This window comes from Notolepis coatsorum (genome assembly GCF_963971535.1).
Source record: "Notolepis coatsorum genome assembly, chromosome: 1".
Lineage (NCBI taxonomy): Eukaryota > Metazoa > Chordata > Actinopteri > Aulopiformes > Paralepididae > Notolepis > Notolepis coatsorum.
The window spans coordinates 234148321-234173283 of record NC_140165.1 but is presented as its reverse complement, the minus strand read 5'-3'; the positions used below and the strand labels follow the sequence as shown (position 1 = coordinate 234173283).

The 24963-nt window shown below is 43.9% G+C and overlaps 1 protein-coding gene across 1 annotated transcript; it reads right to left on the bottom strand.

Annotated features, from left to right (window-relative positions):
* Positions 1 to 7891: 7891 nt before the first annotated feature.
* Positions 7892 to 22974, bottom strand: LOC311232121 (sushi domain-containing protein 6). The gene is made up of 5 exons (XM_084318811.1): positions 22854 to 22974; positions 16009 to 16120; positions 14777 to 14980; positions 10160 to 10301; positions 7892 to 9507 (listed from the first exon to the last, which is right to left on the bottom strand). Exons 2-5 carry the CDS (start codon positions 16082 to 16084, stop codon positions 9228 to 9230), a joined length of 702 nt encoding a protein of 233 aa, XP_084174937.1. The 5' UTR covers positions 16085 to 16120; positions 22854 to 22974; the 3' UTR covers positions 7892 to 9227.
* Positions 22975 to 24963: the final 1989 nt, after the last annotated feature.

Here is a 24963-nt window from a genome sequence, read left to right as displayed (position 1 = left end):
TCTGGAGCCTGTGGAGGACCTATAATGGGGGGGGGGGGCGGATTTGGCCTGGTATATTGTTTCTGAATATAATGACGCCTCAAAAATGTCTATAACCCACTGATGGTCAATAGAAAATATATACACCTGGCTATATTAAGGAAGCCTTTTTCATCACATGCTGATTAATATGACCCCTTCAAAAGCAGAAGCTAAATCAAATATACACGCACGCACCACAACTCTCCTCCGACCCACTCAAAAGGACCACACCTGAAACCCAAATTCCTTTTCTTTTGACTTTGCCTTGTGCAAGCCAAGCAGTCGATACGTTATGTTCAATATACCAGTAAATGAAAAAAAAAATCATGATATTGGGCTGAATGGTCGATGGCTATGTCAGCCGTGAGAGTGAAGATCTGGTCGACGCATCCCTTTCCTTTCCTAAAACCGACTTGTTCATCAATGATTTTACAGAATATTTAGCTGGGAACAGAAAGAAGTGAGTTTAGGATATTAGGAAGATCTTATGATGGCTAGGTAATTGCTTGTGACCTGTAGAACATAGTTTAAAAGTAGTATGTTTGAACATGATGTACGCACGTGAAACCGGTCTCATTTGACATGCCCTGAGTGGGAGTAAAACCCCGGTCTCCCGCACCACGGGCGATATCGCAGACCACTATACCAAGAGGTGAATTTGCTTCTAAGTAATGTGTCTGGATGCCTTTTAACACTTTCAGTGCCCAGCAGGGGGCTCACATTTAGTGCTTGAATGCCCACCATCCACTGCAATGTTAACGTTAATATCGCCTAATCTATGTTTTAAATTGGGCGGCTACGTGGCGTAGTGGGCAAGGCGCTCGCTACGAATGCGGAGACGCTGGGCTCGCCTGTTCGAGCCCAGCGCTCCACATTGCTTTCTGTTTAGCTGGTCGTTCATACTAATACACATTGGCCGTATTAGGGGGTGGGAAACTGATGGGTGGGAATCGGGCGTTGTGGACAGCGACTCCTACAGGTCGGTTGGTGCGCCTGCGCAGTAGAATCGGGAAGTGTCGGGGGCAGCGTGAGCCTCCCACACGTTACTCCTCGCCACTGAGAGATCGAGCTGCGCAGGTGAAAAAATGCGACTGCTGTTACCTCAAGTACCGGAGGGGACTTGTGCTATGTATGACTTAGTCCACATTGCAGCCGGCTTGTGGGAGGCAAGAAACAGCGTTCGTGACAGGGGAGGGTTGAATTGGATGATATGAAAATTGGGATGGGAGAAAAATATAGAAAATGGGAGAAAAAGTGGATAAAAAAAAAATCTATGTTTTAAATTATGGCTATGTGTCTAATCTGCCCGTCGCTTATCAATGACTCGTTTTCCAGTCAACATTGTCGAAGCGGATTGTTTTTTTATCGGTTCATTTCCATTTTATAGCATTTTGAAAAGCCCTCGTTTTTCAAGAAGAAAAAAAAAGAATCCCTGATAAACGCTGATGTACTGTAATATTCTAGAACGTTGTCATTTTTTGGCCTATTTATGAATCGTTTTCAAATAAACGCTAGATTATTATATTATGTGTACGTGTGCACGCTGGTGCCGCACGCTGAAAATCGATTCTCTCAGTTCCTGATCACTCTTACAGTCAAACAGCCATATCACATTATAGGGGAAAAGCTTATATCTCCGTGAAAACGGGTCTGATTATCCTAAGACTGGTAAAATAGATTCCTTACCTGAGATCAGATGGTATCCAAATGGATTATTCCAATTCCTGATCGCCATTCCAAAAATCGATCCTTTTATTGATCCCACGCATATACTCTAAAACACATATTACACGCTGTGCTGAGGGTCCAGGATGGGTCTGATCGGCTCCGGTTGCATGCGTGAGAGGTAAAATGTGGATTCCGTATTTTTTTTTTTCTCGTCCATTTTCATTGAGTCCAATCCAAAAGGGTGCGTTGCCATCTGGGAGACGATAGGGGGCGCTTTCTTCACATCTGAGCGCCTGGTGGGGCAGGCTTACCAACGGTAGACTCGGTTGATGAAATATGAATTCAGATCGCTAATAAAAAAAATCAAACGAGAATTCTCGTTATGGGCATTCAACCCGCGGGGTGATAACCCGAGAAATCTCGTTATGGGCATTCAAAGTGTTAAGGGGAGTGAGTTTACTTGCAGTACCGCTACGTGCCACAGTCACTTCACAACACATCAAGTCCATCGTGATTGTGGATATACTCACGGACCTCCGTTACACTCACCGCCCTAAACTCACTCAGGGAATCACAGCACCACTGAAACCGGTCTCATTTGACATGCCCTGAGTGGGAGTCGAACCCCGGTCTCCTGCACCGCGGGCGACATCGCAGACCACTATACCAAGAGGTGAATTCACTTCTAAGTAATGGGTCTGGAATCTGGATGCCTTTTAAGGGGAGTGAGTTTACTTGCAGTACCGCTATATGTCACAACACATGAAGTCCATCGTGACTGTGGATATACTCACGGACCTCCGTTACACACACACCAAATGGAAGGTTAGCAAAGTCCTTCATTACCTAACTGCTACAGGGTTTTCCTGGATGTACAGTATCTGTCACCATAGACCTGTTCACTGTTTACAAACATGCCATGTTTGAGCCAATCAGCAATACCAACTGAGTCACGTGACTAAGTTCGCCATTACCTGCACGAGTACAACAGGCGTACGAAACCAAGCCGCTCTCTGATTGGCCGACGCCTGTTTCTACACTGGTTAAGCTTAGGCACTCTTCGAAGTTGGTTATGGTTAGTTTGTCTTAGAGCGTGACGGCAAGTTCTTTCGACGGTTAAGCTTAGGCACTCTTCGAAGTTGGTTATGGTTAGAGTTTGTCTTAGAGCGTGACGGCAAGTTCTTTCGACGGTTAAGCTTAGGCACTCTTTCGAAGTTGGTTAAGGTTAGAGTTTGTCTTAGAGCATGGCGATAGAACGCCAGGCTGTTTGAAGTGGAAATGGGCAAAGACACAGCTCGTCACGGATTGGGCAAACGCGCCCTATCAGAGAGCGTCAGTCAGTGCCAATCAGAGAGTGTCTCCGAGAAATGCGGCTTGGTTTCGTAAGCACGCGTACAACAGGGCTCTATGGAGAAACCATTGATTGATTGATTGAAAACTTTATTAACAGATTGCAAAATGGGTACAATACAGTACAGCTCAATACAAACAACTGCTAAGAGGATGAAGACCAGGGCCCCGTTCCCCGTACCTGGATAACTGAGTTAGCCGGATAACTTTCGGTTAAGTCTGACTTAAGCCGGACTTTCCGGTTCCCCGTACCTGGATTGTCCAAATCACCATGACAACAGATCCAAAAGTTTGAGCCTGGTCGAAAGCAGGGTTTACGTTCAAGTTAGCCGGATGAAGCACAGCCACGCCCCCGCAAAGAAAGTGACAGCGCGTTTCCTGAAATTATTCCCACAGTCTAGGATCTGCTTTATACCATTCTGAATTACGTTTTTGTGCTCCATTCTTCCAGAGGGGGCTTTTGAAATGTAAAATAGACCCAAAATGCTGATACTAAATTCACTTTGTCCTAAATAATGCATGTTATATATACCGTGGCGCTCGCTCTGTGCGATGTACACATTATGTGGTTATTTTAACAACGTGCAGCATTGCAAATGTGAATCCCGCGGGGATATTTTTAATGATTGAAACCTATCGCTCGTTTGGCTCTGATTCCTTTCATATTCTCCGCTGTGGATGTTTAATGGAGCGCCTGGATTGTGTTTCATTCAAGCATAAAATTGAAGTGTCTATGCGTGGATTGTGGATCTTGTCTCGTTCATTAATGTATAAACAATGAATTTATCCCATCTGGCACAGTGGCGCAGCGGTAGTGCTCAATCCTGGCAACCCAGCGACCGGTGTTCGAAACCCCGTGTTTCCAATATAATTTTTTGGAATATAATATTAATGATTATACGCCAAAGTAGCCTAGTTTCAAGTTAAAATATTATAAATCTACATGCATTGAGGATGTCATTCTTTATATAGCTCTCAACGTGCACCAAATTGAATTATTCCTACATCGCAAAAAGAAGGGAAAGACTAGGTTTCGAACCCCGGTCGTCTGCGTGAAAGTCAAAAGAAGAACCCGTTACACCACAGTGGAGATAAGTAAAAGATCGACCATACATCAATCAATGGGAAGAGAGCCGTATCGTTATTTTGTATAACAGTTTAACTAATTATTTTCGCTAGCAAGATCTCATTTGATTATTCAATCCAGCAGGCAAGTTTAAAGAAATATAATCTGATTGATTGAGGTAATGAGGGACTTAAAATTAGCCTATAGATAACGCATTTAACTTGTCGGCGAGGCGATTGAGCCGTACTGCAATATGTTAATAAAGTTTTAAATCAATTAATCAATCAATGCCGCTAGAGAATCAGGATCTCTGCTATCGATACGTGCTGGCTTTTCAACTGGAGCGGCCGCGCGCACTTATCCTGGGTCTCAAGTCTGGCTTGAGTTAACGAGACTGAATCCACCTTCGAGGAACAGGAAAATCCCGGCTTCAAACATCGGGTTAACTGAATCTGGATAATGACATCTTGATCGACTTAGTTGAACCAGGTACGGGGAACGGGGCCCAGAAAAATACTTTCATCTTGTTTACATAAGGCTTAGAGTAGACGACAGAGTACAGAAACCTGCAATGGGCCTGGTCTACAAGATACACTACAGTACACCACTAAGATACCCATGTACATGTCGAAATACTTCCCAAAGGTCAGTGAATTCCACGACCACAACACCAGAGGGAGTTCCACAAATCATGTTCAACCCAGATTCGGCTCAAACAAGGGACTAAACACGGTTCACAATTATGCCACAACAATGTGGAACGCCCTACGGGAGGCTGCAATTCGAAACTGGCCCCGGTAAATGTCCAAACCCCCCCCCACCCAACCCCCTCCAATGTACAGTTTCTTCCTCCTCAAATGTATATATTCTCTTTTAGAATCTCTCTCTTAACAGTACTGTATATTTGTATGTCATAAATGTCATGATGAATTGAAAATGGGGCACCCTGATGTAAACAAGACGAAAGTCTTTCTCTGGTCTGCATCCCCTTAACAATTGTGTGTATTGAGCCGTACTGTATTGTACCCATTCTGCAATCTGTTAATAACGTTTTTCAATCAATCAATCTAGGGTCCTCCATCTTCAATTAATCAAGACCATGATACTCCCCTGACTAGAAGTTGTTTTCAAATGAAAACGGCTGGATGTCATTTAGTCAATTCAGCATGGCTGTGAGTGTGAGTCTTTCACCTTTTACATATCTAGCTTTGGCATGGATTGATTGTTTAGATCGCTAGCATGGCTAACACATGCAAATAATATTGTAGTCTGCCCCGTTGTTCTGACCAGGATTGCGTTCCTTTTGCCCCACTGATGCATTCACACATCGAGTCTGACGTATACAGCGAACAGGTCTATACAGCTGTAGTTTACTGGTAGCTGCATCACAGGATGGAAGGTGAGCCTGATGACCCTGTCTGCATGGACTGACAAACCACTCTGTATTAGGGGTGGGAAATCACCAGAGGCCCCACAATACCATATCAGTATCACCATATCATGATACGATAATTTCTGGATATATATATATATATTATCTAATAAGTAATAACATAAAGTTCAGTCTGTTCACCTCATTCCAAAAACATTTATTGCAGCAAAATGGGATTGTCAAGCAAGATTGTCTTTTTTTAATATTGATACTTGGCAAATATAATAGTGGCACACAAAATATTGCAATTCTATGCAATATCGATTTTCTCCCCCCACCTCTACTCTTTAGCCTTCTCTTTCACGATCTTGCTCTATCTCTCACACACATACACAGCCACGTTTTAGGCCTACTAGTCTGTCCCTTGACTTATATTCATTCCCTAACCCCCCACATTCGAATCTTACCAACATTGTGGTTTACCTACAAACACAACCACGGTTTTTCAGCACTTGACACCCACTGTGATGCCATTCCAACCCGCCTCACGTATCATGTAATAATGACCAACCCGCCTCACGTATCATGTAATAATGACCAACCCGCCTCACGTATCATGTAATAATGACCAACCCGCCTCACGTATCATGTAATAATGACCAACCCTCCTCAGGTATCATGTAATAATGACCAACCCTCCTCAGGTATCATGTAATAATGACCAACCCTCCTCAGGTATCATGTAATAATGACCAACCCTCCTCAGGTATCATGTAATAATGACCAACCCGCCTCACGTATCATGTAATAATGACCAACCCGCCTCACGTATCATGTAATAATGACCAACCCTCCTCAGGTATCATGTAATAATGACCAACCCGCCTCACGTATCATCTAATAATGACCAACCCTCCTCAGGTATCATGTAATAATGACCAACCCGCCTCACGTATCATGTAATAATGACCAACCCTCCTCAGGTATCATGTAATAATGACCAACCCGCCTCACGTATCATGTAATAATGACCAACCCGCCTCACGTATCATGTAATAATGACCAACCCGCCTCACGTATCATGTAATAATGACCAACCCTCCTCACACATCATGTAATAATGACCAACCCGCCTCACGTATCATGTAATAATGACCAACCCGCCTCACGTATCATGTAATAATGACCAACCCTCCTCAGGTATCATGTAATAATGACCAACCCGCCTCACATATCATGTAATAATGACCAACCCTCCTCAGGTATCATGTAATAATGACCAACCCTCCACACGTATCATCATATCATGCCCTACCCACAGCCATAAAATAATGTCCCTATACCCTCCTTCAAAACCGCTCTTAAAGAGAACCTACGGGTGGCTGCAATTAGAAACTGACCCCGGTAAATGTCCAAACCCCCCCCACCACCCAACCCCCTCCAATGTACAGTTTCTTCCCCCTCGAATGTATATATTTTTCCAGGTATCATGTAATAATGACCAAACCTGCCTCACGTTCACGTATCATGTAATAATGACCAAACCTGCCTCACGCATCATAATAATAATAACCAAACCGACCTCAGGTATCATGTAATAATGACCAAACCAACCTCAGGTATCATGTAATAACAATCAGTGCTTGTGTCTCAGTCAGCGGTCAAACGAAGATTGTTTGTTTCCATCTGTGACTTCTCCGGTTCATTCACCCACGTGTTGACCACAGAAGGCAGAAGGTCACTTTACTTCTCTTTTCATCTATTACGGTATTAAAGAGGATGTGCCAACTTCTTCATTTGGCAGTAACACCGACAACCCCTTCCAAGTGACCCAGGTATGTTGAAATAAAATACTTCCACTTTTACTGCCTACTATGTTGAAATACTTCCCTTATTAGTCAAAAATGTATTATAATATGTATCGTCTTTCCTTGTGACCTAGAAACACCTGTAAGGAAAGCCAGAAGGAGTGTAGACCTGTGCCACGTAGACCACAAGTATCCTCATTGAGAATCCATACAATATAATATTAGCATTTCATATATTCCTGAAGACACTAAAATATGAAAATCGGGCTGACAGTGGCTCAGGAGGTAGAGCAGTCGTCTGATAATCGGAAGGTTCCCGGTTAGATTCCCGCTCCTCCCGGCAGCGTGTTGAAGTGTCCTTGAGCAAGACACCTAACCTAACTGCTCCCAATGAGCAGGTCGGCACCTTGCACGGTTGCAATCTGTGTGTGAGTGAATGGGTGAATGTGAGGCATAATTTGTAAAGCGCTTTGGATAAAAGCTGCTATATAAATGCAGTCCATTCACGATTCATGAAAACCAGACCAAGCCGTTACAACAATTAAAACATTTCAACTTTTATTTAGCATATAATTCTGTGCAATAATACAATTTAAAGTACCTCATCACCTTCATCATGTAAATGTTACATTCCATATAATAGATTAACTTGATCCCCTAAGAAGTAAAACATGGAACAACACATTCAAGGTCTCTTGAGCACGTCCTCGCTCAGTGGAGGAGAATGAGTAACAGAGATCTGCACCAAACCAGCGAGGTAAAGAAAACAAGGGTAATGGTTTGGTAGAATCAGTCAAGGACTGCATACTAAACCCACTGGGGTGCGTTCCATTTTGGTTCCTGAACACTTCATAATGACCCTAAATATCTCGTAGACAGGAAAAAATCATCATTCCTGAACTGATCAGATAGCGTTTCAAGTTCACGTTCAAGGTGAAGATCAGAGTGTTATTTTCCACCCAAAGTGCCGTCTGCTCGTTTCAGATCAGCAGCTACAACATGTAACATCATCGCAAACCAAACTCCCTTTTTTGTCCTAAAGCTGAAATGACAGAGCTGAAGGAGATTCTAAAAGGGAATGTGTAACTGTATGGAATAGAGTTAATCACCGTGGAAACACACAGGTTTCTGGGATGGCAGTGGTACCACCTGCCGGCTTCACAAAAGTCATGTTAACGAACACCTCGGCCCCATCACTGACGAACAAGGCCTCGTCCCCATCACTGATGGGATAGACAAACGTCTCCAGCACAGCACTGGAAACACACACACTCACACTACAGACCTATATGTGTGTCATTCACCCTGATAAGTATACAATTCAGTGTTCTGTCTGTCTCTCTCTGTCTGTCTGTCTCTCTCACACTACAGACCTATATGTGTGTCAATCACCCTGACATATAAGTATACAATTCACTGCTCCGTCTCTCTGTCTGTCTCTCTCTCTCACACACACTACAGACCTGTGTGTCATTCACCCTGACATATACAATTCAGTGCTCTGTCTGTCTGTCTGTCTGTCTGTCTGTCTGTCTGTCTCACACACACACACCACACACACACAGAGACAGACAATATCTCACGCAGTATCTTACAATCATTACTTTTCCACTTAGAAACACACACTGAAAGTCGTCCTCTCCTTTAAGGCGGGACCTCCGGACATTGCAGCCAGCCAATCAGAGCTGTATCCGCTGTATATATATAAATAAAAGATAACCTGATAGGACACTTGGTCCTGGCGCTGGTGAGCTGCAGTCAAACCTATAGAAAGTGCTGGAGGAGGAGCTTTAGAATCAAGCCTGCTCCTCAGCCCAGCCGGGAGGTGGGAGGGGCCTCGAGAGGCTTCAGTGGGAGGCCCCTTCAGCTGCATGGTAGATAGGAGTTTAGTGCCGTCTAGTCTAGCTTCATCCTGCTCCGCGCGGCAGCAGAATGCAGCCGCTCAAGTGTCCTTGTCGTCGGCCTCCCCGCCGCTCGTCCTGTCCCGGCGGCGCGGGGGCACCTCCTCGTAAGGGGGCGGGGGGTGCTCCGGGCTCGGGTCCGACGGGTTCGAGTGATCGCAACCGGAGGGGGCCTCCCGAGCCAACAGAAGCTGCGTGGGGCCGGGTCCCGGGAAGGGGGTCACGCGTTGCCCCCAGCTCCCGTACACCGCCTCCTCGTAGGAAGGGAGGGAGACAGGGAGGCTGTCCACCACCAGGTCCATCTGGTCGGATGAGCGGCGGCTGGAGGCACAGGGGGAGGGAGGGAGGGAGGGAGGGAGGGAGGGAGGCAGGAGAATGTTACATTACAAGAGACACACACACATACACACACACACACACACACACAGCCACCATTGATGCAACCATGATAAGTCGATAACTTGTGGTAGTTCACTTCCCATGTCTGCAATCTTTCACTTCTCTCTCTCTCTCTGGCCTCAGCCATCAGATTAGCCGGCGCACTCCGCCAGAGATGCACTCTGACAACAAGGGTGCTTTCACATCCCCTGTCAATTTATAAGACTTCTCAAATTGGACAAAGTAGGTAAATCTGGCCACCTGAGACACCCATCACTGCTTTAACCTTTTCACTGCCACACTACAAATGGTTAAGCCTTTCACTACCACATTACAGAAGGTTAACCCTTTCACACTACAGACCTCTGTAGTGTGGTAGTGAAAGGTTAACCTTCTGTTGTGTGGTAGTGAAAGGTTAACCTTCTGTAGTGTGGTAGTGAAAGGTTAACCTTCTGTAGTGTGGTAGTGAAAGGGTTAAAACAAGCGAGTTTCTCATACTCTGTTGTGGAGGTATGTGCATCTCTCTAAGACCTGGATTGAAACACTCCAAAACGAGTCTAAAACGTACTTCAATTAGGGAAGGGCCTGGTTTTACCTGTTTGAGTGACAGGGGAAGAGGCGGGACTTAATGACCATGCAGGCGGTGGTGGTTAGCAGGAAGATGGACACACCCACTGCTGTCGTGGCGACGCTTGGGAGGGAGTGGGCGACTCTGTCCTCGTGGATAACATGCCTCTCTGAAGGGGAGAACAAAGAAAATACAATAGGTCATCAGAGGCCACATGGTACATAACTGTGCCTGTACATGCATTCCAAAACATTGTTATTGTTTACCTTGTCCACTTTGCTGCTATCTATTTTATGCTTGTTTTATATGTCTGTTTTATGTCTGCACTTCATGCATTGCTCATTTTATGCCTGTCTTTTTTTACTGCTGTGAAGCACTTTGAGCTGCAATTTTTGTATGAAAGGTGCTATACAAATAAAGTTATTATTATTATTATTATTATTATTATTATTATTATTATTATTATTATTATTATTATTATTATTATTATTATTATTATTATTATTATTATAAATGGTAAAAGGGTCTATTATGTAATACCATCCCCTTTTAGTCAGTTAGTCGACTATTCTGTCTTTATGGTCTTAGTCAATTAAGATTTTATTCGTTGAATAGTCGTTTTTCTTGTGCTTATTTACATGCTGGATGAATTATTACCAGGAAAACTACAAGGACACCTCTGGTAAGATTTAAAGAGGTCCTTCTGCACGACTGCATGTAGCAAACGCTATTTTACAGATTTTTCTATTTAAAATCAACTAATCGATTAGTTGACACAATTCTATTAGACTATTACTCAACTAAGAATGTATTGAGTGCAGTCCTACTCTTATGAGATAGTTGTCATGGTGTGTAGTCCCCTTATTCTAAAAACACTGTACGCGGTACCCCTAACATAATATGGGGCGACAGTGGCTCAGGAGGTAGAGCGGTCGTCGGAAGGTTCCCGGTTCGATTCCCGCTCCTCCCAGGCAGCGTGTCGAAGTGTCCTTAACCCCCAACTGCTCCTGATGTGCATGGTTGCCTCCTCTGTCGGTGTGTGAATGTGTGAGTGAATGGGTGAATGTGAGGAACAAAATTGTAAAGCGCTTTGGATAAAAGCACTATATAAATGCACCATTTACTATTTACCAATAACATTATACTACGGCTTGATAAGTACAAAACCGGCTAAGTATATCAATACGTGCACGCACACATACACACACGCATGCACACACACACACACACACCTCAAGTCAATACTAATCCAGGTCATGGCAAGACATACATGCCAGTATCTAACATGCAACCTATGAAACAGAGTTTGGGGTCAAGTGGTTCGTCTGTGACGGAAGTAGCTTTCCACGAGGTGCTGGCATCCAGCAGTGTAGCGGAAGGACTAGGCTTGATGGTTATTATGGTCGCTTTGCCCACTTCCTCTTTTCTCTGTACTGGCTCCCTGTCTTCCTGTCACGTCACAGTGTTAACTCATTCAGCAGGGCCACGCTTTAAAAGATAGGCATTTTCACTGTGCGTCACGATGTTTGCAGAGCTATATCTGACTATATTCTATATTATAGCTATGGAGACAATACTATGGCTCATTTGACAGTCACTATCTCTCGTCCAACATGTAAAAAATAGTACATTTTTCCATGTATACGTTCACGTGTTATCCCGTGGTGAATATTGTATAGTTTCAGAGTGATCCGGGCTAATTCCTGGAAGCTGAGTTATGGAGCGCTATGTGCATTTTGCGAAAGTCGTTCGTGTTGCTCACCTGGACACGATATTATTTCCAAATCAAAGGTATATGGTAATAGGTATTATGTTTCATCATGAAGGCATCAAAGGGGGGGGGGGGGTCGTTTTGTGATGCTCTGATCGTCAGCAGGGGCGGACCTTCCTACAGGCGATATAGGCGGTCGCCTAGAGCGCCACCCAGAGGTGGGCGGAAGAAAAAAAAATAAAATAAAAATCCTTTTTTAAATCTTTTTGTTTAAATTTAAAAAAAAAATTCTCTGTGCAGTTTTGGCGCCCCCCTCCACTCCCCATCATCACACTTCAAGGTTAGCCTGTAGCTCCTACTGGTTTCCATTTACAGTGCAATCCTTCTGGCCTTCCTCGCTGCAAAGTCATCAATCACATCAAATTGTCCAACTCCTGAGCCAGCTCCTTCCCATCCAAATCAGATTGCCCTCCATGGTTTAAGGTGTGTACAAGTGCCTCTGCTTGCTTCATCAGCTCTTGGTGTGGCAGGTCTTGGAGGTTGTACAAAATTGCATACCTTTCACCTTGGCACGTTTCTCGTCTTCTTCTTTTCTTCTCTTTTTAAACTGGATGGCCGGATGGCTTTTGCCTCTTCATAGTTCTCTAACGTTAGTCTTTCTTTCCTCAACGCTCAATTCTATAAACACTTGACCGATACCCATCAATGCACAGCGCTCTAGCATGTTCTGACTGTGAACACCTAAAGCTGAGGCTCAGACCGACCGACCGACCGTTTAGATTTTTGGCTCATTTTCCCTTATGTTAGAATTTTTTTTATGTAAAAATAATGGTTGCAGATATAGAGCAGAGTGGTGAATCTCGCCTAGGGCGCCAAATGTGCTAGGTCCGCCCCTGATCGTCAGCAATGGCATACGTTTTGAATACTACATACGTTGATCGTTGTGATCGATGTGAAATCATTAGGATTGATGTCATATAGTCCTTACCTTTACTAGGAGTTATTCCAAAATTAATATTCCAATTGTCTGATCGCGATTTCCAGTATTGATGTCCATCGGGTCTGTAGTGACCGACTGTCACTCCCCGATAGTGTTGACAGGCGTCACGATGCACCCATAATTAGTTCTCTACTCAGTAACACAGTTTGTGATGTAAATATAGAAGAATGTCCCAAGTTGCGGCTGGTACGGTTTACAGGGTTTTATTGTCCAAAAGTGAATGATAGTGAATGAAATGGTTCAATTCGAGCAGTTGTCAGTTGCTCTGTCTATCAGTTCCAAACAGTGAAACAGGTAGGAAAAACGAATCTCCATAACAGGTGCATGAATTACAGTAATCAGCTAGGTTACTTATAGAGGAGGTGTGCCCCTAGAGTTCAAACATAAATACGACACCTAGTCTAAACAATATAAATTCTAACATTTTAACAATACAATTCCACCAAGTCGGTTTCTGCTTCTACAGGGTCCCTGACATGAAATGGCACAAAATATGCATCAAGTGTGCTGGACGCGTTCCAAATTGCTCGGATGAAGCGTTTCACTTGCCGGGCTCCAAATTCTCTGCCCGGACCATATCAAATGTAACACAGTGTGAAATAAGTTTTCAAAGGGTAGGCGATACTGCCACCTAGCAGGATTCGGCCGGCATTGCACTCTGGAGGTCTCAGAATGAGTTCCAATGATAACACAGAGGTCCGTGAGAGTGTATAGAATATTAAAATCGAAGAAATTATGAAAACCCGAGAAATCTCTGGTTTTGGCGCTCAACCGCTGGCGAGATAACCAGAGAAATCTCGGGGTTGGCGCAGAAAGTGTTAAGAGAAGGAAGTAAAAAAAAACGAGGTCATAGCAAATAAAACGAACCTAGAGTCTGTATGTGTGCTTTGCATGAAGTAGGTCAGCAGATGAACAAGCTCTGTCGCTGTTGAGTGTATGTTTATCGAGGTGGTATATATATATATATATACCAAGAAGCAGCTCTGGGGCTTAATACTGTATTAGTACTGCATTATGGTGCTGAGGTAATACTACCGCCCTTCCTGGGGGATTTACGACCACTCAGGCACCATGGGTCAAGTAAGTGTGTGCGTGTGTGTGTGTATGTGTATGTGTATGTGTATGTGTATGTGTATGTGTATGTGTGTGTGTGTGTGTGTGCGCGTGTGTGTGACACAATCCATGACGAACATGTTGACAGCGAAATGCAGGTCAACTTCTTCCTAGCCAAATGAAACCTGGAGGATGATTGACGAAAACAAGTCTGAACTCATTTCTGCCACTTGTAGCCCAAACGTTTATTAAAATCAGGTATGTCGTTGAGTTAAATAGTCATTGCAGCTGAGTGGACTTCACACTCGAAGAGGGAAGGGGCAGAGTGAGTCATGGCACAATCAGTCAGCCTAAAAATACCACTTCTGTGATGAGCCATGTGGTAAATGAGTTGTGAACGCTGTAATACAAATTGGCTGGTTAGTCACTGAAACTGAAATCTGTAAATCTTGTTAGAGCTGGCGGTGGCCACCTCTGCCGTTGAATCTGGTGTCCATTCAGGTGAGAGGTGTTGGGAGTTCAGGAAGGTCCACAGCAGCGAGGTATTGACTAATCATCCAAGAGTAACCTTTAACAGTGTAAACAAGAGCCAGGCAAATAGCCGACACTGGCTAGGTTTGACTTCAGGCCACGCAGTCTCCAATCAGTGATGAGGGCAAATTTCAAAACAATAATTTGGTCGTCTGACAAGTACAGCCTGTACCCTCTTTACGCTCGGCCAACGTGTCCATTAAAGACATTCCGACCTTTGACTGGCTCTGTCTGTCCCTTTCATTACTGTCCCTTTTCTTCATGGAGATCCTTCACCACCACATCAATACAAATATAAACCGCATATAACATTATAGAAGACTAAACGCTGCGCCCTTCGCCGACTCACCTTTGAGCGGTACACAGACGGGCACAGGCGGCATCCAGCGGCTGTGTCGGCACCTGGAGCTACGGATCTTGCCGGGGACGTGGTAGCCGGGCTGACAGAAATAGTGTATGAAACTCTTCTGGGGGAAGCCTCGGCACGGGGAGGGGTCACAGCGGAAGCCCCCGTGTTCCGGCACCAGGGGGTGGCTGCAGTTACCCAGCCTGCCTGCGGGACAGAGCGGAGCAGACATCAAACGTGTGTGAGCGCGTTTCATCTGCTTCCTAAGGCTTTCTTGTGTGAGAATCGTGTCACCATATTGTTAGTGTGACACACCGTTGAATATCCTTTCACACACAATGCTGATTGTGTTTTGTGCAACCTGGGAACCTAGAGAGGAAGAAACTTGCACAAATTTCTCTCCAACTCGTGTGAATCATTTTCCTTTTTGACTGCAATGTTAAGAAACACCTCGCAAGTTGTTTATGGCAGATGTCACTCCCTGAGACCGATTTGCCATTGAAACAGCTGTTGTGTAAATGGCCCTTAATCATAATAAGCACATAGCTGGTTATGGTGCTTGGTGTAGTTTCTGTACTAAACTTGATGAAAATAGGGACATGGCAGAGGAAGATGGTATAAGCTACTTGTTCCCTAGATGTCTCATCTATATGACTTGCTGCTATTGGAGTGAAATGCATAGTTTACATACTGTTCACATACTGTATAGCCTGTTAAACTAGACTAAGATTTCAGCACCACACATAGTAATAGTAGCGTGTGTCTATGTTTGCTTCCACTTGCACTGTTGAAAAACGGCTTGAATTTCCTTAATGTCGTAACTCAATGGAAGTCCCCCACCGCTGCCCTCCTACCCTCCACCCCCACCCCCACATCAAGTGCATTCACGTGAGAACATGGGCCCATGTCAGTGCCCATAAACTTCTATTTTCCTGTTAGTTTCTATGCCATTTTGAAATAATTCTAAGCGGACGGTAGGTGGACTGAAGGAGACTAGGTCTTCTATATAATTCTGTGGAGGAGACTTATGCTACCAAGACAAAGTGCATAGCCGCTCCAGCAACAACTCTTTCACCGTTACTATGGGAATTTTGCACTTTTTATAATGAATCAAATTAAATTAAGAAATCGAATATAATTCGATTGCTGTACATGCTAGCTTGAATCCTGGCAACCTTAGACCTTATCCATGCAGTAGGTGAAGGTAAAGGGACGAGGGGTGATAGAGGTCATACCTGCGGTAGGATGTGGCAAGGAGGCCAGCAGTAGGAGTCCATAGCCCAGACAGAGAGACAGAACTGGTGTAGACATCAAAACAGACTTGCTGATGGCACAACAGGGAGCCACCTGCACAGAAGACACACAAACAAAAAGCACACCAAGTCTAAGGACACCAAGGCCTACAGAACACTTTTCGGCGACAGATTTATTTATGACTACCGCCATCATTTTACTGTTGACATTTTCAGCTTTGAGTGGAAAGGTTTTCATTCTAAACAGACTCTCAGCGCCTGTGGGACCGCCAGCCCTTTGTTGAAGCCCACCTGTCGGTCCCAGCTCTGGTGTCCTCCGCACTGTGGCTCAACAGAGACACGGGTGACAGCAGGTCACAGCTGCTGCGGCAACAATACAACCAGCAAGCCAGGGGCACCACTACTGTGAGGCCGGACCCCCTTTGACGTGACGCGACAACAATCAACAAATGAAACCACAGGGCCATCATCGGAGAGACTTATTAATACAGACCTTTTGGGGCCTGTGTGGAATTCGAATCGATGGAAGGTGGGAACGGGGTGGAAAGGAATCCCAAAAGGCGCGTGGCATAAGAGCGAAATGGCCGCCGTGTGAATACGGTTCAATGGCCGTTCTCGTTCAAATCAACATTCCTTGAATGGTGTTGTATATTTTGAAGAAAAGATGTCCGGACTCCGTCAATGCAGTTTCAACAGACTTTATTGAATACGAGCATCTTTAATGCTTCACAGCCAAACGCGGAACCCAAAGTGAACTCAGCGAGGAACATGTTACGTTTTTATATAATTTGGGACAGCATGATCACTTTACCATTATTTGGCACCACAACTACCCTTGGTGTAAATTACGACTCTGCTGGTTCAAAGGTCACTGTATGGAGAAAGGGTGCTGGACTGTCTGTGTTATAACATTCATCACTTTAGCGACAGTATATTGTAATGATCGGATTCCTGTGAACCTAAGAAAATAAAGGATTTGCACACCAGGTTGTTTCCTGTAACAAGTCTAGCGTCTAGGAGAGAAGACTCCTATACTATATATCATGGGCCCTATTCTAATTACAACTTGCAGCTGTAATAACGACATGGGTTGGTCTGTCATACAAAAAAGATATACCACAATGGTAATTTTGGCTAGTACACCCCAAAATGGCAACCGTAGGATTTTTGATATTGTACGGTTGTCATGGAAATCAGGACATGGACTCAGGACCAGCGTTCTAGTACATGACAAAGATTACACACTGGAAAGGCAAATAATGGTGAATGATAGCACTAGCAGCATAATAGAACTCTGGTTCTAGTGCTATAGACCTGTGGTTGCCGGAACCTCCTCATTTTTGTCCTGGTTGTCAAGGAAACACCCTAGTTTGGTCTTTCGATACCTAAATATTCTCTACAGTGATGGGAATAACGGCGTTATAAATAACGGTGTTACTTTTTTCAGTAACAAGTAATCTAACGGATTACTCTTCCAATCTTAATAACGCTGTTACCGTTACTGCCTAAAAATGCGGCGCGTTACTATGATTAAAGCAGTTTTTTTTCATCAGACCAACTAGATCAGGGGTTCTCAACCTTTCTGCTGCCAAGGCACCCCTGTGTTCAATAAAATATTCCAGGGCACCCCTACATACGATAAAGACTTTTCCGGTCTTGTCTTTTTTGCTACAATGATGACAAAAGTGCTTGCTTTGCTATATAATGCATTATTAACAGGTGTTTCAGGTCTAAATGGCTTAGTACTGTTGACATTACACTGCTTGTAGTAGTAAATCAAATAGCATATTTCTTTAAATAAAATTACAGAAAATTATCACTAAAGTGCTATCTGTTGCAGCTGCACACTTTTCCATAAAAATAGCATATTTGGATAAGTGTGACCATTTCTCAAACTGAAAATCATGTATTTTTTTTAAATACAGAAAAGGATCACTAAAGTGCTATATGTTGCAGCTGCACTGTCTGTTCTCCATAAAAATAGCATATTTGGATAAGTTTGACCATTTCTCAAAAACAGAAAATCATGTATTTTTTTTAAATACAGAAAAGGATCACCAAGTTACCATTTCTCAAAAAATATAAATAAATACAGAAAATAAGCACTCGTTCACTCAGTGGAAATGTCTAGCTCAATGCGAGGTCCGCTGCTGCTGGCTAATAATACGGTCAATACGTGGGGAGATCTTTGACAAGGCAACACGCATGTCATCCTCAAGGCTCAACTTGGCCCTATATTTTGTTTTCAGAGCTGTCATGGATGAAAAGCCAGCTTCACACAGATATGTGGGGCTGAATGGTATCAACACCTTAACTGCTGCATCATGAGATACTTGGTACTCAGCACCACACTCTGAAACTAGCTCTCCAGATGGTATCAGATGAGATTTCAATGAGTTCTTCCAAGAGTTTGGATGGAGATGTGTCAGGAAGCTTTGTCTCAATGTTGTCTGTAAAGTTTTTTTTTATCCAGAGTAACTTGGTGATCCTTTTCTGTGTTTTATTAAATAATGATTTTCAGATTGAGAAATTGTCAAACTTATCCAAATATGGTATTTGCATGGAAAACAGTGCAGCTGCAACAGATAGCACTTTAGTGATAATTTTTTTTTTTTTTTAAATAATAAATAATAATTGGTTTCAACATTAGGGGGACCACTTTAAGCTGGGGCTCCTTCTGCAGGACATTCTTTCTGGTGTACTTTTCTGCACCAATTTGTGCCTTTTCTGCATCAATTCATGGTGGAAAGAAATGTCACTCTTTATTTATGTAAAGGAAAAGACAACATTCAGGCACCCACTGACACAAATATAATGGAATATAATGCAATAAGGCTCTCAGGCATTCTGTATCGCTTTCAAATATTTATTCTCCTTTAATGGGGGGGGGGTCATCGTCATTTACCACGTCATTTACGACTGAACGTCACTGTTCCCTGTACCGCATACGATGTGGAGAAATTTTCTGAGCAATCATGAGGGCCGATTAAGTTACACTTACCCATGCTATTTTGTGGTAAATCTGTGGTGCGCAGTGTTGCTTTGCACATCCCAACTATCCTCTTGTGTTCTCCTATTCTATACCAACAACAAGACATGAATTGAATGCCTGTAACCCGGCAGGGTCAGAACCTTTCAGTCGACTAGAAATGATGAGCGTTGTCCTCAATGCTGATGCTCACCACTGTATCACTCAGCCCTCAGATTAATCACCTCAGGTGTGGTATATTACTCACCACTGTCTCCTGTACATCGAGGTTGGACAGTCCTCTCTGGCGGAGAGATTTTTTTGCACTGGCATCTATTTATATATAAAGCCATTGTTGGAGCTGTCCCCCCTAATATCACTTAATTATTGGACTGGTCCTCTGGGCCTTCTCATCCTCGCTCCAATGATTGGTTGACACTTCAGCCCAGAGTTTACACTGAACCCGGGAAATCCGCTTCTAGCTTCTGTGCCCACTGCCCCCGACATGCGGAACTTAAAACGTCTTAAAACTCAATACACTTTTTTTTTTTATCCACTTTTTCTCCCATTTTCTATATTTTCTCCCATCCCAATTTCGTATCATCCAATTCAACCCTCCCCTGTCACGAACGCTGTTTCTTGCCTCCCACAAGCCGGCTGCAATGTGGACTAAGTCATACATAGCACAAGTCCCCTCCGGTACTTGAGGTAACAGCAGTCGCATCTTTTCACCTGCGCAGCTCGATCTCTCAGTGGCGAGGAGTAACGCGTGGGAGGCTCACGCTGCCCCTGACACTTCCTGATTCTACTGCGCAGGCGCACCAACCGACCTGTAGGAGTCGCTGTCCACAACGCCCGATCCCCACCCATCAGTTTCCCACCCCCTAATACGGCCAATGTGTATTAGTACGGACGACCAGCTAAACTGAAAGCAAATGTGGAGCGCTGGGCTCGAACTGACGAGCCCAGCTTCTCCAGCATTTCGTGGCGAGTACCTTGCCCACTACGCCACGTAGCCGCCCAAAACTCAATACACTTAACTATACTAGTTAATATACTAGTTTAAATATCCAACGAACGAACATTTCACCCCAGTCTGCGGTTGTTTTCATTTGTTTTATTGATTTGACTTTCTTGTCTTTTGGTATTTGTTGTGTACTATTTCTCGACGTCATCTGAAATGAGAGTTGAACTCTCAATGCTTTTCGAGAACAAATAAAGGTTGGACGATGGAGAACTCTACCAGACGATGGAGAAACTCTACCAGACGGGTAGGAAAGATCTCATAACCGCTCCATCACAGCTGAGCAACAACAGAGTTGAAACAAAAACCTATCAACATGAATCCCTCTCCTTGTATGACTAACCCAGCACTCAGCCCAGGTTACCACCAGTGGGCCGAGCAGCACCCAGATAGAATACCAGCCCAGGTTACCACCAGTGGGCCGAGCAGCACCCAGATAGAATACCAGCCTTAAATACCGCCGTGTGTTTGATGTGTGCGAGTGTGTTTTGGCGTTCCACGTTGTGCCAGCGTATTGTGGGCCTTTAAAGTCTAGCAGTCATCTCAGGCTCAGCGGGGGAGGGCCCTCTGCCAACACACACACAGCTCCGTCTGACCCCAGTCTATGTGGGTGGCTGGGCTCTTAGTCATGGCTCTCTGTGGTATTATATAGGACAACTTCTGCTAACACGCTCGCCAAGTTCGAAACAGGGAGGCTCCAGCACCATTTCCCTGCCACACAGTCTATAGTATAACTAGTGGTGTGGTGGCACCGTGGCAGCTGCAAACATAGCTATATATGATCATGGTAATTAGGCTGAGTTGTGGAAATTCTCATATATACCCAGAGAAGGGGGCAGATATACTCTATACTTCCATATACCCAGGATTGCATGGAGTTCAACCCTGACACTGAGAATACGACGTTATCCAGAAAACTGGCATCATTCCAGTGCATTATGGGCAGCGGAGGTATTGGAACTGTAGGGTGAAATAGTTCCCTTTGTTTTAAACTGGGATTTGTATTCTGATTAAAAGATGAAGCACATAGAAACAGCAGTCCGATGCAGCAATTTTTTTTTTTTGCCTCAAATAACTTGTCTGCTGTCAGCGTTTGCCCCATCGACCCTGGGCCTATATGCAATAACACTGAAGGCTGTCTTCATATTTTTATATTCAGATCAAATTTGTATTGCCTATATTCATGTCTTTCTACTATTACTATTACTCTGCCTATAGTACCTCCCCTCCCCCCTCCCTCATGCTGCTATGACGCCCGAAATTCCCCAAAGGGATCAATAAAGGAATATCTTATCTTAATAAGCAGATAACCAGTCAAAAGGCGTTGCCCTTCCAGCACCAGTACATGTATGTCATGTACGTCATATATGTCCTGATGAATTGAAAATGGGGGACCCTGGTGGAAACAAGACGAAAGTCTTTCTCTGGTCTGCATCCCCTTAACAATTGTGTGTATTGAGCTGTACTGTATTGTACCCATTCTGCAATCTGTTAATAAAGTTTTCAATCAATCAATCAAACCATACACCTGGTCAACCTCCTCCCAAGTCTTCAAATGAACTCAACTGCTGACACAACTGCATAACTTGTGCTATTCAAATCTGGGCCAAAGGGTTGTGGTTGTTGGGTTCACGACAAACTCCATACAATACAGTTATTAAAATGGATGGCAGATCACATATTAACTTCAAATTACTTTGAGCCGCTTGTTTAACAACACATTAAAGTTAAACTGACCTCCACAAATCTGATCGGCTGGTTGATCAGTAGCCACGGGGTTGAGAGTCCTGATGCCGTACGTTGCTTGTTCTGCTCGGATTGTCAACTTGCTATACCGTGCGTTACGGTGTCATTATGAGAAAATAAAATTAACTGAACCTCACACCATGCATCACTGACATCATGTCCTGTTAACCACTTTATTCATTATAATCCGAAAGGCAAAACCGAAAGACTGATCCAAGATTATACAATAATAGCCTAACAATCTGGTCTCAGCTTTTCTCATATTCAGATCTAATTGTATTGCATGTAATTGTACTATCCCATACCTGTACCCCCTCCCTCCCCCATGTTGCTATCCAAGGGGATCAATAAAGGAATATCTTATATCTTATCTCAGCTCTGAAATAAGGATTGGGACCTATCAGAAGTTGGAACATAATAATATTTAGCATTATTATTCTTTCTACATCTCGGACACTTTGCCAGGTATAGCCCAAAACCAACTCGTCTAGTTAGTTGCTTTCCATGTCATACACACTCACACACCGTCCACCGATCAATGGGGAATTTGAGCTGCTCGCTGTTTTACCAATAATAACCCATGTCGTTGATTAGTGTCGATCAGAGGAGCGCACCCACACACTAATCAACGACATGGGTTATCCAGTAAAACAGTCAGCACTGCAGCTCAACAAATGCCCCCATTGTTCCCGACTCTGAGCTACAATCAATAGACGAGATAATATCCGTGGAAGGTTCATGAGATCCGCAACAATATGAGAGTATGTAAATACTATTGGGCCGTTATGTATCCCCCCCCCAGAGAGACCACCTCTGCATGCAGCAGTGTGTGAACCCTGGATCATGCCCGGGCAAATTCTACTCCCACTCTCCCAGCATCACTAATCACAGTTCACACATAATTTAAATGTTTCCTTCAGTCAACTTATGACAATATAGGTATAAACATTTTGATCTGGACAGCGACTACTGTAACAGTACTGTAAACAGTATATAACTGAAATAAGTACGTTATAAGTACACAACGCCTTAATTTTTTGGTTTATGCATGGACCAAATGAAAACCTTATGAAAAGATAAATTGCTTACCTGAAAAACGTATGCTACAGTGGATAAGATCCTGATCGGGCAATCCTCGTCTAAATGTAGTCCTGTGAACGACTGTAAAGCCTACAGTTTCAGCCAGAGCAACAACACACTATAAACCAATGGTCCTCACACAGCAACAACAAATGGACCTGTTTGGCTGCCGCTCGCCTTCACGCTCGACTTGTCGGTCAGCTGTGTTTGACAGAAGCATCGCGACTTCTCATTGGCTCCTCGTCTTCCCAAACCCCGCCCGCCAGGCGTACCGAGACTTCTCATTGGCTCCTCGTCTTCCCAAGGCCCGCCCAGTAGTACGGCGTGTTATATTCTGGAAATTCATATTCTGCCAATTCTCTCTCGCACATACAAGTCGGTTGACAGTTATTATAGACTCTGGACTCTTTTCGTATCACAAACAGTACTGTATTTGCAAATCTGGTATGTCATAAATGTATAGATGTAGCAGTACTGTCTATCTGTATGTCATATGTTACGATGAATTGAAAATGGGGGACCCTGATGTAAACAAGACGAAAGTCTTTCTCTGGTCTGCATCCCCTTAACAATTGTATGTGTAAGGGCAACCTAACAAGAAATGTTGCCAGTGAGGGAAATACTGGGTGAAGCTCTTTCCTACGCGTGATGCTTGTTGATAATAAAATGATGTCTTCTCCTTGGTTACTGTTGAGAGTTTTATTATTACTTGCGGTGTGGACAAATATAAGCATACAAAATAAACTCAAAAAGTGACTCAATGTAACTGAAAACAAACAAACGAGCACGGTAAAAACTAAGATAGTGTGGCTTCCCTGTGGTAATTACCCAAATTCCCTGCACACCTGTGAACCCATATAGACTGCACCTAAGCGCACATGAGCCCCGCCTCCTGAGCCCACTGCCTGCTAATTGGTCAACACTTTCATGATGACACGGTGCCTTCATACAGTAACATAAAGGCAGAAAATCATTAAATTGGCTACAACAGTATGTATTGAGCTGTACTGTACTGTACCCATTCTGCAATCTGTTAATAAAGTTTTCAATCAATCAATCAATCAATAGCCGCTAGATATCCACGACACCATGACCGCATGGCCCATACAAACTGAAACACTATACACTGATACACGGCAAGAAAGATTGATAAAATAACATTCATATATAATCCAGGTTTATATATAATACAAAAAAAAAAGTATGAACAGTACTGTCGATGCTAGCGTGTGTCACTGTGTTCTTTTTTTACTTGGGCCCACCTTCATGCCATTTGTTTTTTTTTATCCACTTTTTCTCCCATTTTCTATATTTTTCTCCCATCCCAATTTCGTATCATCCAATTCAACCCTCCCCTGTCACGAACGCTGTTTCTTGCCTCCCACAAGCCGGCTGCAATGTGGACTAAGTCATACATAGCACAAGTCCCCTCCGGTACTTGAGGTAACAGCAGTCGCATCTTTTCACCTGCGCAGCTCGATCTCTCAGTGGCGAGGAGTAATGCGTGGGAGGCTCACGCTGCCCCCGACACTTCCTGATTCTACTGCGCAGGCGCACCAACCGACCTGTAGGAGTTGCTGTCCACAACGCCCGATCCCCACCCATCAGTTTTCCCACCCCCTAATACGGCCAATGTGTATTAGTATGAACGACCAGCTAAACTGAAAGCAATGTGGAGCGCTGGGCTCGAACAGCCCAGCGTCTCCGCATTCGTGGCGAGCGCCTTGCCCACTACGCCACGTAGCCGCCCACCTTCATGCCATTTGTTTACCGTAAAAGTATTGCCAAATGTTCCCACTTTGTAAAGAAGTGTAAAGCTTCAGCCAATTCATCCTCTGCTGCGGAGTTCACTCAGCGGTTGAGTTATTCCATCACATAATCTAATGAATGACAACATGACGGAAGTGCTAAAAATATAATCATGCAGACTTCTCCGAATGTGTTGCTCCCTGGGGTTATATAAATGTCGACAATACAGACAGTCTAAACGTTTACCCTTATCATGTCAGTTTCCGGTTATGAAGATTAAGAAAAACCAGACACATATTAAATTTGAGATCATTATACAATTTATTGTACTCTGTTATTACCTATCTAACTTACTGTATAGAAACTTGGG